This window comes from Panthera leo, chromosome C2, assembly GCF_018350215.1.
Source record: "Panthera leo isolate Ple1 chromosome C2, P.leo_Ple1_pat1.1, whole genome shotgun sequence".
NCBI classification, from domain to species: domain Eukaryota; kingdom Metazoa; phylum Chordata; class Mammalia; order Carnivora; family Felidae; genus Panthera; species Panthera leo.
Window position 1 is genome coordinate 82133654 of NC_056687.1, and position 14895 is coordinate 82148548.

Here is a 14895-nt window from a genome sequence, read left to right on the forward strand (position 1 = left end):
TGAGTAGAAAGGCAAAGCTGGTCACATTACTCTCTCCTTAAAGCTGTGCGGTGTCTTTCTAGCGTGCAGGATAAAATCCCCAATCTTTAACATGGTCTCTAGGGCCTTACATGGTCTGGCCCCCTCTTATTCATCATGCTTCAGCCACTCTGGCTCTTCTCCTTCTTTGCCTGGTAACCCCCACTCAGTCCTGAGGGGGCATTACTATGTATGGTCATCTCAAGGATGGCTTGCCTGACACCACCCTCCCCTCCTCCCTCCCCTGGTCCAAATCATGCATCCCACATGTAATTGCTAATCACTAATTTTGCTTTTTCTATCGCTTTTGTCTATCACTTTCTATGGTTTGTAATTGTATGTTCAAATATACATATTCCTTCCATAAGGGCAGGGATGTGGTCCCTCTTCTTGCTATTTTAACCCCCTGACCCCTAATTTAAGGCCTGGCACACAAGTGAGGCTCAGTAAATACTAGTTTGAGGGAGAAGTGAAAGCATATGTAAAAGTGGATTGTAGGGTTTGTAGGGTAGGTGATGAAGGTAGGGTGGCAGACAGCTGTGGTCAGAGAGAAGTTTACAGGCTAAACTGAATCAGGAAACTGGGTGCATTCAAAGAGTTGTAGAAACTGAGGACTAGGGGTGGTTATGGGCTTTGCAGGGCTTGGCCACATAGCAATCTGAAAAGCCAGTAGAGTGGCTTAGAGACTGGTAGGCAGCCCCTGCCTTCTGTAAGTAACACCAGTAATAGAATGTTTACAGTGTGCCAGACACTGAGTTAAAGCTTTTAAAAGGTAGACTCTGTGAACCTCCAGTGCCAACTGATCCTTCCAGCTCTGCAACTGGTCTGGAGCAGTTCTATGTGCTACTCCACAGGTCCGTATCTTTTACTAGCCGTATAAATTCCTTCAGTGAAGCCTGCAATCCTATTCTGGTGCTCGGTGAATGCCCTTGTATATTCTTACAGTTTTACTCAGTTATTGATTTCATTTTACTTTTTATCTTCTACCCTAGTTTGGAAACTTCTTGAAGCATCACTACATGTTGTATTTCTTTTTATTTCCCTGTAGCACCTGATTTAGCGGTATGAACTTGGTAGATATTCAATAAATGTTTGTTAAATGAATAAATAATTCATGCCTCTGGTATTCCGTCTCACTAGGGTTTTGTTTCACATTAATAAGTTCCATTGCACTAAAGGTTATGTAGTTTGAAGAATGAAGAAACTACGATCTTGCATAAAGTTCTCATTGGGGACTTTAACATATTGGGCAGTATATGAACTTCAGTGTTCTCCTCGATTGAAGTACAAATACATGGTAGGGGCACCTGGTGGCTCACTAGGTTAAACGTCTGACTTTTTTTTAAATTTTTTTGATGTTTCTTTATTTTTGAGAGAGAGACAGTGCATGAGGGGACAGGGTCAGAGAGAGAGGGAGACACAAAATTGGAAGCAGGCTCCAGGCTCTGAGCTATTAGTGCAGAGCCTGACGTGGGGCTTGAACTGATGAACCACAAGATCATGACCTGAGCTGAAGTCAGACACTTAACTGACTGAGCCACCCAGGTGCCCCTTGACTCCTTTTTTTTTTTTTTTTTTAAAGTTTATTTATTTGGTGGGGGAGGGTCAGAGAGGAAGAGAGAGAATCCCAAGCAGGCTCTGCACTGTCAGTGCAGAGTCCGACACAGGGCTCAAATTCACAAACTGTGAGATCATGACCTGAGCTGAAGTCAAGAGTCGGACACTTAACAGATTGAGCCACCCAGCACCTTAAGCATCTGATTCTCGATCTTAGCTCAGGTCTTGATCTCAGGCTTGAGTGTAAGCCCTGCAGTAGGCTCTGTGCTGGGCGTGATGCCTACTTAAGAAAAATAAAGTAAAACAAAAATATGATACATTGACTGCCAGTGGAGCAAGGTACAAGGTAAGGCCACAAAAAATGTTGGTTATAATAAATATGTTCCTTTGTTTTTAGTTTGTGATATGCTGCTCAACTTAGTAAATGTATATTGCAGAAATAGCTGAATAAGGATATTTAACATTACTTTCAGTGTAATGAATGCCCTTGGGAATAAAATAAACATAATTGTGATTCACTATATAAAATCAAAGAACTGAACTGTGGATGCAATTTCCCTTAGGCCACTCAATTTTTTTTTCACTAGATTTACCTTTCTAATTATGTTTTGCTTAGGCTAATTTTAAAATTACTTTGCATTCCCTGAGAGCAGTGTACTTCATGTGTCAAGGGGACACACATTTAATAGTCATAAAACTATCTGTAAAAGCAAAAAGCTCATTTCCCTCCCAAAGGATCTTTTTTAAGAATCAAAATGCACAACTGTTCTTTAAAACATAGTTTAACAAAGTGCATACAGTAGCTTAACAGGGCATATAAATTATTTTTTACATTTACTGGGGTTTTATTTTTCTCTTCCCTTTGCGCTCTAGAACCAAATGAAAGAAACTCCTTCAAGGAAATAGATCTGCTGTTTATTTATTTTTTTAATTTTTTTTAATGTTTATTTTTGAGATAGAGACAGAGCATGAGCAAGGGAGTGGCAGAGAGAGAGGGAGACACAGAATCTGAAGCAGGCTCCAGGCTCTGAGCTGTCAGCACAGAGCCTGATGTGGGGCTCGAACTCACGGACTTGAGATCATGACCTGAGCCAAAGTCGGACGCTTAACCGACTGAACCACCCAGGCGCCCCAATCTGCTGTTACAAATTGGAATATTAGCTGTAGTTAATGGTAGAGAACAACAGTATAAGCTAATAAGAGCATTATCTAAACCTTATTAATGAAGTAATGAGTGCCCTCATAAAGAACACAGATGTCACAAGGCTTGGGTCTTAGAACTGACTTCTGTTGTGTTATGTGATGTTGAAAAAGTAAGTCTTCCGTTTCTTCTTCCATTTTTTTTTTTTAAACCGAAGAACTAGGATGAGAACATAAATCTTTTTTAGTGTCTCATCGAGGCATTGTTTAAAAAGTATGTATTGGGGCGCCTGGGTGGCTCAGTTGGTTGGGCGTCCGACTTTGGCTCAGGTCATGATCTCATGGTCCGTGAGTTCGAGCCCCGCGTCGGGCTCTGTGCTGACAGCTTAGAGCCTGGAGCCTGTTTCAGATTCTGTGTCTCCCTCTCTCTCTGACCTTCCCCCATTCATGCTCTGTCTCTCTCTGTCTCAAAAATGAATAAACATTAAAAAAAATTTTTTTAAGTATGTACTATATATTATTGCTAAACACCAAAGGGGAAGAATGATAAGGAAAGTTATGAACTCAGACTCCTAAAGAATACTAGAAGTTACTTATGTAGTGGTTTTGATCAGTCCTTGGTTGAGAAATAGCTGAAGGTGTTGGGCCAGGTTCCCAAAAAGAAACGAGATGTATGAAATTTATTTTTCACTTACAGATCACAACTGTTTTTTTTTTTTTTAATCTTGCTGTTGTATAGTCTATTTCATTATTAAGAAAGTGATTTCAGCTCCCTTGAAAAATATTCCAGATAAATTAATGGGTTTGTGACATTAATTTTTTATATTATTTTTAATGGGAATTAAGTACTGTAATGAGATTTAGTATTCACTTTCCTCTGGATGAGTTTAGTGAGTGATGGAATGAGTCATTAGCAAGCAAAGACTCTGCTTCATGGGAATATTTTGAGAACAAACTTAAGAATGTGTTTAAGTTCGTAAGTGAAGGACTAGGGCTCCTTGGAGAAATGACTGATTCCTGGACTGGGGCAGGGGAGTACCAGATAAGCCAGTAACATCTATGGTGCCAGAAAGCATGGAAGTCTTCAAAAAAGGATGATGGGGGCACGTTGAAAGGACTCAGGTGCTAACTTGAAGGAGCTGCCAGCAGTTAAATATGGGACAATTTGAGGAGCAAAGTAAATATGATAGTAATGGATTACAATCCATAGAACAAAATAAATAGCTGTGAATCATATTTAATTTAAATAATTGAAAAAATAAAGGGGAATTGCTTAACATGGAATTCTATTAATAAATATAGGAGTAATGATGGAAATAGGAAATAACTGTTGGGAAAAATACTAACTCTTCAGTGGAGAAACCTGGACAGATACCACATTAAACAAGTGTTCAAAGTTAATATGAGATGGAGCCACAGCATGTTACCTCCTGATAAATAATGCACCAGAAAGGGTACAACATCACTTCTATAGTGATTTTTCCCTGTTGTTTTGAATTATATTTTTTAGTTTGAAAAAATTGAGATTCAGATGTAGTTTTACAAATAATACAGAGATTCCATGTATCCTTTACCTACTTTCCCCTAGTGACAACTGTAGTTGCAAAACAGTAGTTCATTGTCATAACCAAGATACTGATAGTGATGTAGTCAAATTACAGAGCATTTCCATCACGACAAGGATTCCTGGTGTTGCTCTTGCATAGCTTCACTGCTTTTTAAAATTGGGCTGCTTGTTTTTTGTTACTGAGTTGTAAGAATTCTTTACATATTCTGGATCATATGGAGTTTCCCCTCCATATAATGAATTATACTAATTATACTATTAAAAATTATGTTAAAATATACATAAAATATACCATCATAACTGTTTTAAAGTGTTCAGGTCTGTGGTATCAACTACATTCATATTGTTGTACAACCATCACCACTATCCATCTCCAGAACTGTTTTCATCCTGCAAAACTGAAACTCTGTACCCATTAAACAGCTTCCTGTTTCTTTTATCTACTGGCCCGTGACAATCACTACTCTGTGTTCTGCCTATATGATTTGATTAAATTAGGTGGCTTATATAAGTGATACCATACAGTATTTGTCTTTTTGTGACTGGCTTATTTCACTTAGCGTAATAGCTTCAAGGTTCATCCATGTTGTACCCTGGATTTCCTTACTCTCTAAGGCTGGATAGTATTCCGTTGTATGTATATCCCACATCTTGTTTTTCCGTTCATTGATCTGTCAATACACAGTTGGGTTGCTTTCTCCTTTTGGCTACTGTAAATAATGCTGCTATGAACATGGTTATGCAACTGCTGTCTCTTTGAGACCTTGCTTTCATTTGAGTATATGCGCAGAAGTAGGATTGCTGGATTATATTATATCTAGATTTTTCTTTTATTCTCCCTCTACTTTCTACTTCAAGCCCTGTCTATCTCTGAGTATCTTTTCCTTTTAGAGATTTAACTTTTAAAAGTTCTCATCTACTTCTTTCTTTTTTTGTTTTTAAAAGTTTATTTATTTTTGAGAGAGAGGGAGAGATAGAGTGTGAGCAGGGGAGGGGCAGAGAGAGAGGGAGACACAGAATCTGAAGCAGGTTCCAGGCTCTGAGCTGTCAGCACAGAGCCTGATGTGGGGACCGAACTTACGAGCCATGAGATCATGACCTGAGCTAAAGCTGGACATTTAACCAACTGAGCCATCAAGGTGCCTGCCAGTACTTATTTCTTTAAATAACATAGTAAACTCTTAATTAAAAGGACTGTTCAGAGAATAAAGTATAGTGGTTGTGGAGTTTTGGCCAGGACCCCCCCCCCCCCCCACCCTTTGTCCATGGTATTGTAGTGTGTTAGTTCATTTTATTCCCTTGGTAAGTACAGTGTAGCAGACATAATTGAATTTCTCTGATAATTCAGGATCTTGTGATGCTTTGGGGCTATCATTACAAACATAGATTCACAGTATAGTAAGCCACAGGGCAGAAGTTACTGGGGAATGGTGCAAAGTACAAACCCCTCTGGACTCTTTACAAAACTAAATCCTTGATTTCTCCTGTTATGTATTTATAAGAAAATTAAACAATATAGTTTTATATAATTAATTGATGTTTGAAAGATGTTTACTAAACTTAGTTTCTCATCTGGCTGCCTCTGCTATTTTTCTTCTCTGCCTTCCTCTTTGCATCTGTGTCCCCATATCACCAGATAAATGGGCTGTCACCTAACTCAGAGTAAGCATATTTAACAAGTACAACTTATAGAAGCAAATGAAGTGTAGAATACAGTATTCTGCATACTTTGTCTGCCAGCTGCATTTCCCTTTCTTCTACTACACTTCAAGGAAGAAAAACAGTTTTCGAGAAGACAGGGTTAGAGAAAGGAAGAGGTGGAAGAACTGAGATGAAGAGAAAGAGCAAAGAAATTATGAAGAAGCAGAAAGGAGGAGAAGAGAAAGGAGGGTGGGTCGAGGGCAAATGAGAGTAGGACAGGGTGGTTACAAAAGTTCCACAGTCAGTCTTCATGGAGTTCCTCCTTCTTTGAACTAAATAAAACCCTGATCCCTGTGAGTCTGAGAAAGAATTTTCAGGAACTTCTACAGTTGTGACAAGTGGATAACTAAACCAGAGGTCACTTGGGCCAGAAACTTAATCAGCATTTTGCAAAAGGCATTTCTTGAGTGCCTGTCATCCATAGCCTCCTGAACTCAGTAACCACCAGTCCACTAACTAAGAATAGAAAAGACCAATGTCCATTCCAGATGATTAATTCACCACTGTGAATATAAGGGACTGGAAGATTAGAGGGGAGGTTTGAAGTTCTGCCTTCTTTGCCCCTTCAGCTGATAACACCAGTGATGCTTGGATGCAGAGGTCCTACTATACCAAACTCTAGTGATTTGAACTTTTCTTGAAAGAAATAATACTGTACTTCCTTACAGATAACAGAGAAATAAAGATACTGGCATATTTGAAACCTACTCCCCCAGGCAGGTGTGACGGATTCCTCTCACCTCTGTTTTTATCAGACCATTTAGGGTTTACATGATACATGTCCATGCTTTGAAGCAGACCTAGGAACCCAAAGGACTAACAGTTTTAAATGTACCTTTTCCATGTGTTACTCCAGAATGAAACTGAATATATTTTTGAGTAATTTAGTTACAATGAAATTATAGCATCTAAGCCTACACTTTTGTACAAGAGTCAGGAACCAGAAATAAAAAAATATAGGCAAGTTGATTGATCTTAATAGATTGCTGATGTTGTACTATTTATGGCCTAGTTTGCTTTTCTGATCTTAAATTGCTTTTCTTCCATGGCCTAAATAAATTGTTAAAAAATCTAAGGTAATTTTCCATACAAATGTGATTTCTGTCCTAGAATTTCCAGTCTGACCGAGAAATAAACAGGAGCCAGGTGCATGCACAATGAGTGAATTGCTTGCAAAGAGATGCTCATGACGGGATCATAAATCAGTAGTTCTCAGCCGGGGCGATTCTGACCCTTAGGGGTCTATGATAATGTCTGGGAACAGTTTTGTCATACCTGTGGAGGAGGTGCTCCTGGCTTCTAGTGGGTAGAGGCCACGGATGCTGCTAAACATCATACGGTGCATAGGACAGCCCCCTACAACAAAGAATCGTCTGGTCCAAAATGGCAATAGTGCCATTAGGTTAAAAAGCCCTGTCATAATTATGTGCTGAAGATACAGTATGGACTGGTTGATACTCAACTGCATTAGGAGAAACCCAAGATGGTGCCTACAGTTGTGGCCACTGTTTCTGAGTTTTTCAGGATTTTTTTTTTTTACTTCCAGATTTCTATATTGAAATCATTTTAGATTTACAGACTGGATAATTTCCATCTCTATCTCTGTTTCCTTAGCACTTGGTACACAGGATCCTGGCTTTGCAAATGTTGAGTGAAGTGAAAGAACAAAGAAAGACACACATTAAGACAAGATCTGTTTAGGTTGCACTTCTAGGTGTGCTGTGTGAAGCCCTGCTCAGAGCAGAGGGGAAGGTGTGGAGATAAGCTTCTTGGTTTCCTAGAAACACTTGGTAGGTTACCCCCTACACCACCTGTGCCTTTGTTTCTGCTTGGCCTGGGCTGCTTAGTACCAGGGGAGCTGGTGTCAGGGAAAACATCTCCTAATTAGGCCATTGATGCACTTGGGCCTTGAACGAGATCATTTCCCACCTTATACCTTACCCCAGCCCTTGCCAGTGGCTGGGACAGTCCTGTAGGCCATTACCTGTTAAATACGCATGTGTATATGTATTCCGATTAAAACAGAAACCTAAAATGTGAAAGTCTTCTGTAATCCTGATAATAAATTGGTATATATTTCTCCAGTTTTTAAATGTATGTATTAGTATATATATTAGCATATAACTATTAAAAATAAAATGGAATTATAATTTTATAGTATGCTATTTTACAGTGTGTTTTTACCATACATACTTACAATACATATATTGTGGGCTTTCTTTATTCTAGTGTAAGGGATAAATCATTTAAGACTGTTGTTAAAACAAGAATTTTAGTATATACCCACTTCAGAAGTACTAGAAAGACATCAATATAAATTAAAATGTGTAGTGTGTGAGTTTTCTTAGATGGAAATACCATGATGTTATTATGTATCATGCTGTATTTTTCATTGATTATAACAATGTAGAATGATTCTATTACTGGTTTCTTTTGATGGTGAAATATTTTTAAAAACATTCTGAATCCTCAGAAGGAAACCATTATAACTGTGTTAATGTACTTTGTGTAATACTCTTAGATTTCAACCACTTTTTTTTGTGTTCCTCACAGGCAAGTATGTGTATCAGCCTATGACCCCTGTGGAGCAGCTTCCAAGCACTGAGATTCCTGCAAAGCCTCGGGAACCCACAAACACCATTCAGATCTCAGTCTCACTCACTGAACACTTTTTGAAATTTGCATCTGTCTTCCAACCACCCCTCCCCCCTGATTCACCAAGGTACTGTATGATCTCAGACCTCTTTATCGACAACTATCAGGTTAAATGTATTAATGGGAAGATGTGTTACGTGCAGAAGCAGCCGGCACCACATTCCCACAAGATGAGCCCTGAGGAGGTCTCTGCACATGATGCCTTAATTTCAAGAGAGAGCAGTACACCAAAAATAGATCACTGCTCTTCTCCCTCAAGTTCTGAGGACTCTGGGATCAATGCCATTGGGGCTCACTATGTGGAATCATGTGATGAGGACACAGAAGAAGGAGCAGAACTGAGTTCAGAGGAAGATTACAGTCCGGAGAGCAGCTGGGAACCGGATGAGTGCACCCTTCTCTCCCCTTCACAGTCAGATCTGGAAGTGATTGAAACAATAGAAACCACCGTGTGAGAGTCCAAGCAGGAAGCCACGGCCTCTGATCCATGCTGAGCTTTTGTACTTTGGTCTGATGGATCCTTTTTCCACTGCAGTTGGTATTTTCTACCCCTCTCTGACAACCATAGTGGTTCAGTGGTCTGCTGATTAGCTTCACTCTTAAATTAGTCTTAGAACTAAGACCTTCTTTTTCTTATAAATGGTTTTCTTTTGTATCTTGACTTATTTTCTATGTAGCATCTGGTGTCATGAATTGTGACCCAGCCTTAATTTCACTGGGAACTCTGAAAGCAGTGAAGTGATGATTATCATGGATCAGGTTGAGGAGCTACCCACAGCGAAGGAGACAGTATTTTCTACATAGCCAGTTCTTGACACACACACACACACACACACACACACACACACACACACACACCCCTCTTGGCATTCCTTTTGGTGTGCCCACAGGCACCCCTACCCTGCTAGTCTCCTATGGGAATCAGCTCAGGAGCGGGGAACAGAGTGTGCACTGTAGATGCCATTCTGTCTCTTTTCTCTTCTCACCACCTGCATGGGTCTGGGCCCCTGTTGCCTCAGTTTATTTCTGGGAGGTTACTGGAGGTTCGCTCAGCCCCTAGTTATGGCTAGTGTCTGCATACCCTGCGTGATCTGGGGCAGAGCCAGACCTTCATTTAAGAAGAGATGACGCCTTCAGTTTCATGTTCAATCCACCTTTAGCTGCGTGCCTACGCTCTGCAGGGTGCACAGTGGGATGCAGACTGAGTAACACCTGACTCCTACAGGAAGGGGCCCACAGTCCAGCAGAGGGCTGTGCTAACACATGCGGGTAATGGTACCCAGAATGCTCTGGAAACCCAGGGGAAGGAGAATACTTGGCATGCAGCTGGAGAACATGTTGCCACGTTTGAGCTGGCCTCTTGGGTGGATTCCTCAACATTTCCCCATTTTTCTTAATTGTTCTTCACATCTGGGGAAAACTTTTAGGAAGTTATATAGGTATTATATTTAGGAGGCAGCCACATCTGACGTCTTAAGAAAAAAATCAATAGTTTTAGTTAGCATGGAAATGCTAAACACAGCAGTCCTTTAGGGATTAGGAATGAATCTAATAGGTTTGATTAATTCTGCTTCATTTGGTTGTATGAAGCATTAGAATGGCTTAGGTGAGAAATGGATTAGAATTCAGTCTGATGCATGAATTTTTTATGCAAATGCAAAAGCAGTTGAAATAGTTTGCTGCTAAGTCAGAAGATATTTTGTGTAATATTCATTCACTTTACTACAGTAATATTCATTGTCTGTTGTACATGTTCTCTTTTCTCACACACACAAAATAGAGAATAATTCTTTCTTACTTAGCTCTCTTCTGAATTCTCCTAATTTCCATTTATACAAGGTGTTATTGTGTAAGTTGCTTATCTGCCATTTCTCCACGTCTCCTCTCTGTGAGGCGTAGTTAAGAGTTCAGGAAGTTTAAAATACAGCCTGATACACCTGCCAAAGTTTGGAGGTTGAGAAATACTTCTTATGCCCTCACTTTCTGTAAGCATGCTCTCGTGGCACTATCTCGTGCTCTGTCCGGATTTTGGCACATCTCTTCTGTGTCACATTAGTTTGTATTTTAAGAAATAAGACGAGGCCTGTTGTGTTCCACCCTGAAGCCTCCATTTGGCATCCTTCACAAATCACTCTAGGCAGAGTCTGCTGTCTTGGTTGTACATGTAGTTCAAGTGATTGGCTAGAACACTTTGTTAGGTCTAGGTGCCCAAAACAGCGCTAGGGTTTAGAAAACAGAGTACACTTATTCCTTTGAAAGCAGTGGCAGTTAAAGCTTCCTGTGCTAGATGAGAATGCAGGATAAAGTTCCCACTGACTGAAATGTAAAGACTCAACAAGTCAGACCAGTAAGGTGGTGAGAGGAGCTCCAGGAACAGCAGGCTCCAGGAAAGGGCAGGTGGAGGAGGGGTGCAAAGAGGGCCTTCCCCGGCCTGATGGCTTAGGGACAGACATCTGATGAGCCTGTCTGAGGTTCTCAGTGCCTCCCATGATTTACTAGCCAGCTGAAGGCAGGCATGGAAGCCCAAATCCCGTGAGCCGAGCAGTGTAGCCAGCCACTGTGTACTCAGGATCCAAGCAGCGACCCCAGGGTCCTGTCTGCACCTACCCTGTGGTTGAGCTCAGTGAAGCCCCTGGGTGGGCATATGGAGGGTCTCCTTTCTCCTTACCATTTTATCAGTTCTGTACTCTGGGCTCACATTCCTGTTCATTAAACTGATCAGAGTCAACCACCAGGTCTCCAAAGCTGTGGAAATACGTGGTCACAGGGCCATGTTTCTGAAGCTGGCTGTGTCAGGGTTGGGGCCTTCATCTGTAATATCTATGACTTTTGCCTAGGTTCCTGTTTTTTAAACTCCTGAACTGCCATTCAGGTTACCCATGATTTTAATGAAATTTTTGGATTTAATAATGGTTGATAATCACTTTAAATATTTGCACAATCTCTTTATAATTAAAAATTCACTAAGCTTCACTTACTACTCTTTTATAGAATTGAAGATGTTCCATTGGATTCTAAATATCAGATGCTCCTGGATCTCAAAATAGCCTTTTCTAAACAAGCACAAGCAAGGGTTTCTTTGTCATAGCACTGTTAATAATTCTCTGAAAATCATACATGATTGAACCAGAATTGTTTCTTAATGCTTGCATTCCAAAAACAACTGATAAGGATATGAAAATGGGTATTTACAACTTAAATTCTAGGCCTATCTGTTATATATTATATAAAAGAGTTTCTGTGTAAATCTGATATTATATTGCTCATTTGTATAAGCATATTTATAGGCACTTTAGAAAATGTTTAGACTGCAATGTGTATTATAGACATCGAACACAGTCATGTTAAATAGTCTTTGGGTTGATACTTGTACGTTGACAGGTACTAAAACTTAATAATTTGAACCTGGTAGTTCACTTGGAGTGAAGGGGTGGGCTGTGTGGATGGAGAAAGTGCTTTGGGGGCTTTTATGGAAGCCTGGCACCATTCCCACTTCCTGAAAGTTGATGTAAGAGCTGTTAGGGTGGAAGATGCAAAAGAAGTGCTGTATGGAATTCGGCTTTATTACCTAACCAAGACTTACTTTGGAATTTTCCAGTTTCAGATATTCTAACTCTTCTGAGAAATGACAAAGCAATTAAAATGCTTTTGTGGTTATAACGATTTGGTACATTAACAAATGAGGCTTCTACAATCAAACCTAGGTATTTTTTACCTTGTAATTTTTAAGATTTGAAGTAAGAATCTGAGGAAACCCATGAAGAAAAACGGTTGCTTTCCTGGGAAAGGACGACTTGTACTTCAAGGTAATACAATACAAAATAAAACCAAATAAACCACCCAGACTAAAACAAAACGGTGAAGTCGTTGTCCTCAAGTACCTTTTGGATTTGATCTCAGATTCGATACTGTTGTGGGGCTGGTGCTTTTATTTTTTAACCTCTACTTCCTGGCCTATTTGAAGCAGTTCTTTTGAGACTAATCAGGACAAACTCATTTTATACAAATTTCTCTATTTGGGTATAGGACACAACCTATTTTAGAAAACTGCCAAAATACCCAGATAGGTTTTGGCGGTATAAATACTATTAGGCAGGGGGTCAGGGGAAAGCACAAATTAAACTAATATTTATGTGTCAGCTCTTGATTATTCCATCTTGTTTGCAAAATTGTATTGACATGTTTTGGCCTTTCACATGAGGGAAACAACATTTTAACAGTTTTCTTTCCTATCCCCTCTCCACAGGAGGTGAGGGCCAGAATTGAGGAGGACAGTTGCATTTTAGGTTTGTCTGAATAGTCTGGGATTGTGTCTGTTCCCACAGGGGAGGAGAGGGGAAGGAGGTGGGAGTCCTCACTGTCTCAGTGCCATGAACTCCAGGGATGTCGGTATTTCTCACATCCAAACATAATTACGAGGGCACGTCTCAAAATTAATTTTGGGATTACCTTTTAAAAATGTTACGTCACTGCTCCCTTTCATTACTCTAGAGACTGGAGAGTTGACTACTGTGAAAGGGCCATGCTTCTGTTAGTGCTTTGAGTTCCTTCTTCTGTTAAGATTGAAGCAGTGCTCTCTTCATAGTATGAACAATTCTGAAAGCAGATCATCACTAGAGGCTTTAATATTGAGCTTCTGTATCGTCGTGTCCACATACACTTTTTAAGGCTGTTCATACCTTGCAATATTCACTTACTGTGCTAATTTTTTCACCTATTTCAAAGTTTTAAGCACAATGTTGACCCCTCTGTAATTTCCTAAAATTATATTCTGTTTTCCTAAAGACAGCTCAAGTTTCCTCTATGTATAATACTTTAGGAAAATACTTACCTTGTAAAATAAATGTAATTTTTTTCTTTTGTACCAGCACAAATCTGATATTTTGGAGTCTGGAATATTCTCTCCCCCTCACTTTCTCCTTTGGAGAGGTTCTGTCTGATTCAGATAACATTGTGAACTAAAGAAAACAACCCGCATTTATAAAACATGAAACTTGTATACTGAGTGCTTAGTTTTTGCTAAGAAATAAGCAGTTTACATCATTATCACACTTAGACTTTATAAAAACTATGAAGTGCAGGTAAGTGTTATTATCCATAATAGGCACTCATGGTCAACTGCTCACAACGACTCCCAGAACACTTTGTAATAGGAACTTTGTTATCAGCCACATGAGGTTTATGCAAATAAAACTTACGTTCCCCCATGGTCTTTATTTCACACACAGCTACAGGCTTGCATGTCGTTTATATGTGCCGTGTGAGACACTTCTACCCACAGGTCCCAGGCGGTGCACTTTGTCACCCAGGCTCAGGGTCCAGACCTCAGAGTGGCAAATCCAGAAGCTCAGTTCTTTAATTCACACCTGGAAAAGAGCAGCTTGTGGGCTGGATTTCATTAAGTAACTTCACTAGGGACCGCTAAGTAAATTCATTTATCAGTAATAGTAATAATGCCATTGTTAATATTATTAATAGTTATAGCCCAACCTTACTGCTTTCCACAAGTAATCCTTAAAGCAGCCCTCTGAGGGACATTTCAGTACTGCATTTCACAAATCAGGAACAGTGTTCAAGGAGGAAATATTTTTGCCCCAAATGGCACAGCTTGTAGGTAGTAGGAGTCAGAATTGAACCCAGTTACTTTGGCTCCAGAGCTCACGTTCTTGGCCCTCTGCCTGAGTTGCTCACTCTTATAGCACCTCTTCCCACCCTCACGGTAGTTGGAGGCTGAGTCAGGAGGCTGCTAGTGAACCTGGGAGCAGAGTGGAGGGTGTTCCATCCCTGTCCCTAACCCAGCGAACACCTTCCCACGGGCTGGTGGCTCATTCCTCACCCAGTGTGGCTGCTCTCCAGGCGGTGTTGGAGAAACACCAACAAGATTCCTTCCTGCCTCCCCCTTTTCTGTGCTCCACACAGACCTCCTCCCAGCGCGTGTGTGTGTGCACACGCCAACTTACTGCAAATATCTCCATGCTTTGATGAGGCTATTGTTTCTTCCATATTTAATCACATCTTGACGAGCATTCTAGCTCTTTCTGCCTTCCCAAAAGATGACTTGTCTCAAAATGACTTTTGCCGACAGCTAATCTCATCTGTGTGTGCATTTTACTCACTTAACTCTACATAATTGTATTGCCAAGTTCTAGAAGGCATCTCATTGTAGCCTCTTAAACAACTGCTGACTACATACACTTTTATTCTGCAATAAACTTTAATTTAGCATCTCGTCCTCATTACAATTCAGTCATTGAGAA

At 40.2% G+C, this 14895-nt stretch overlaps 1 protein-coding gene across 3 annotated transcripts in view; it reads left to right on the top strand.

Annotated features, from left to right (window-relative positions):
* Positions 1 to 13502, top strand: part of CC2H3orf70 (chromosome C2 C3orf70 homolog) — a 92870-nt gene extending 79368 nt beyond the window's left edge. Inside the window, exons 2-3 of one of the 3 annotated variants that reach the window (XR_006207366.1) lie at positions 8537 to 9176; positions 11630 to 13502. Coding sequence is in view for 1 of the 3 variants with exons in the window: in XM_042956039.1 (XP_042811973.1) it covers positions 8537 to 9093 (557 nt within the window). In the remaining 2 variants the exon portion in view is untranslated. Of the gene's footprint in view, positions 1 to 8536 lie in introns of all 3 variants that reach the window. The other 2 variants (XR_006207367.1, XM_042956039.1) reach the window with 2 other exon arrangements.
* Positions 13503 to 14895: the final 1393 nt, after the last annotated feature.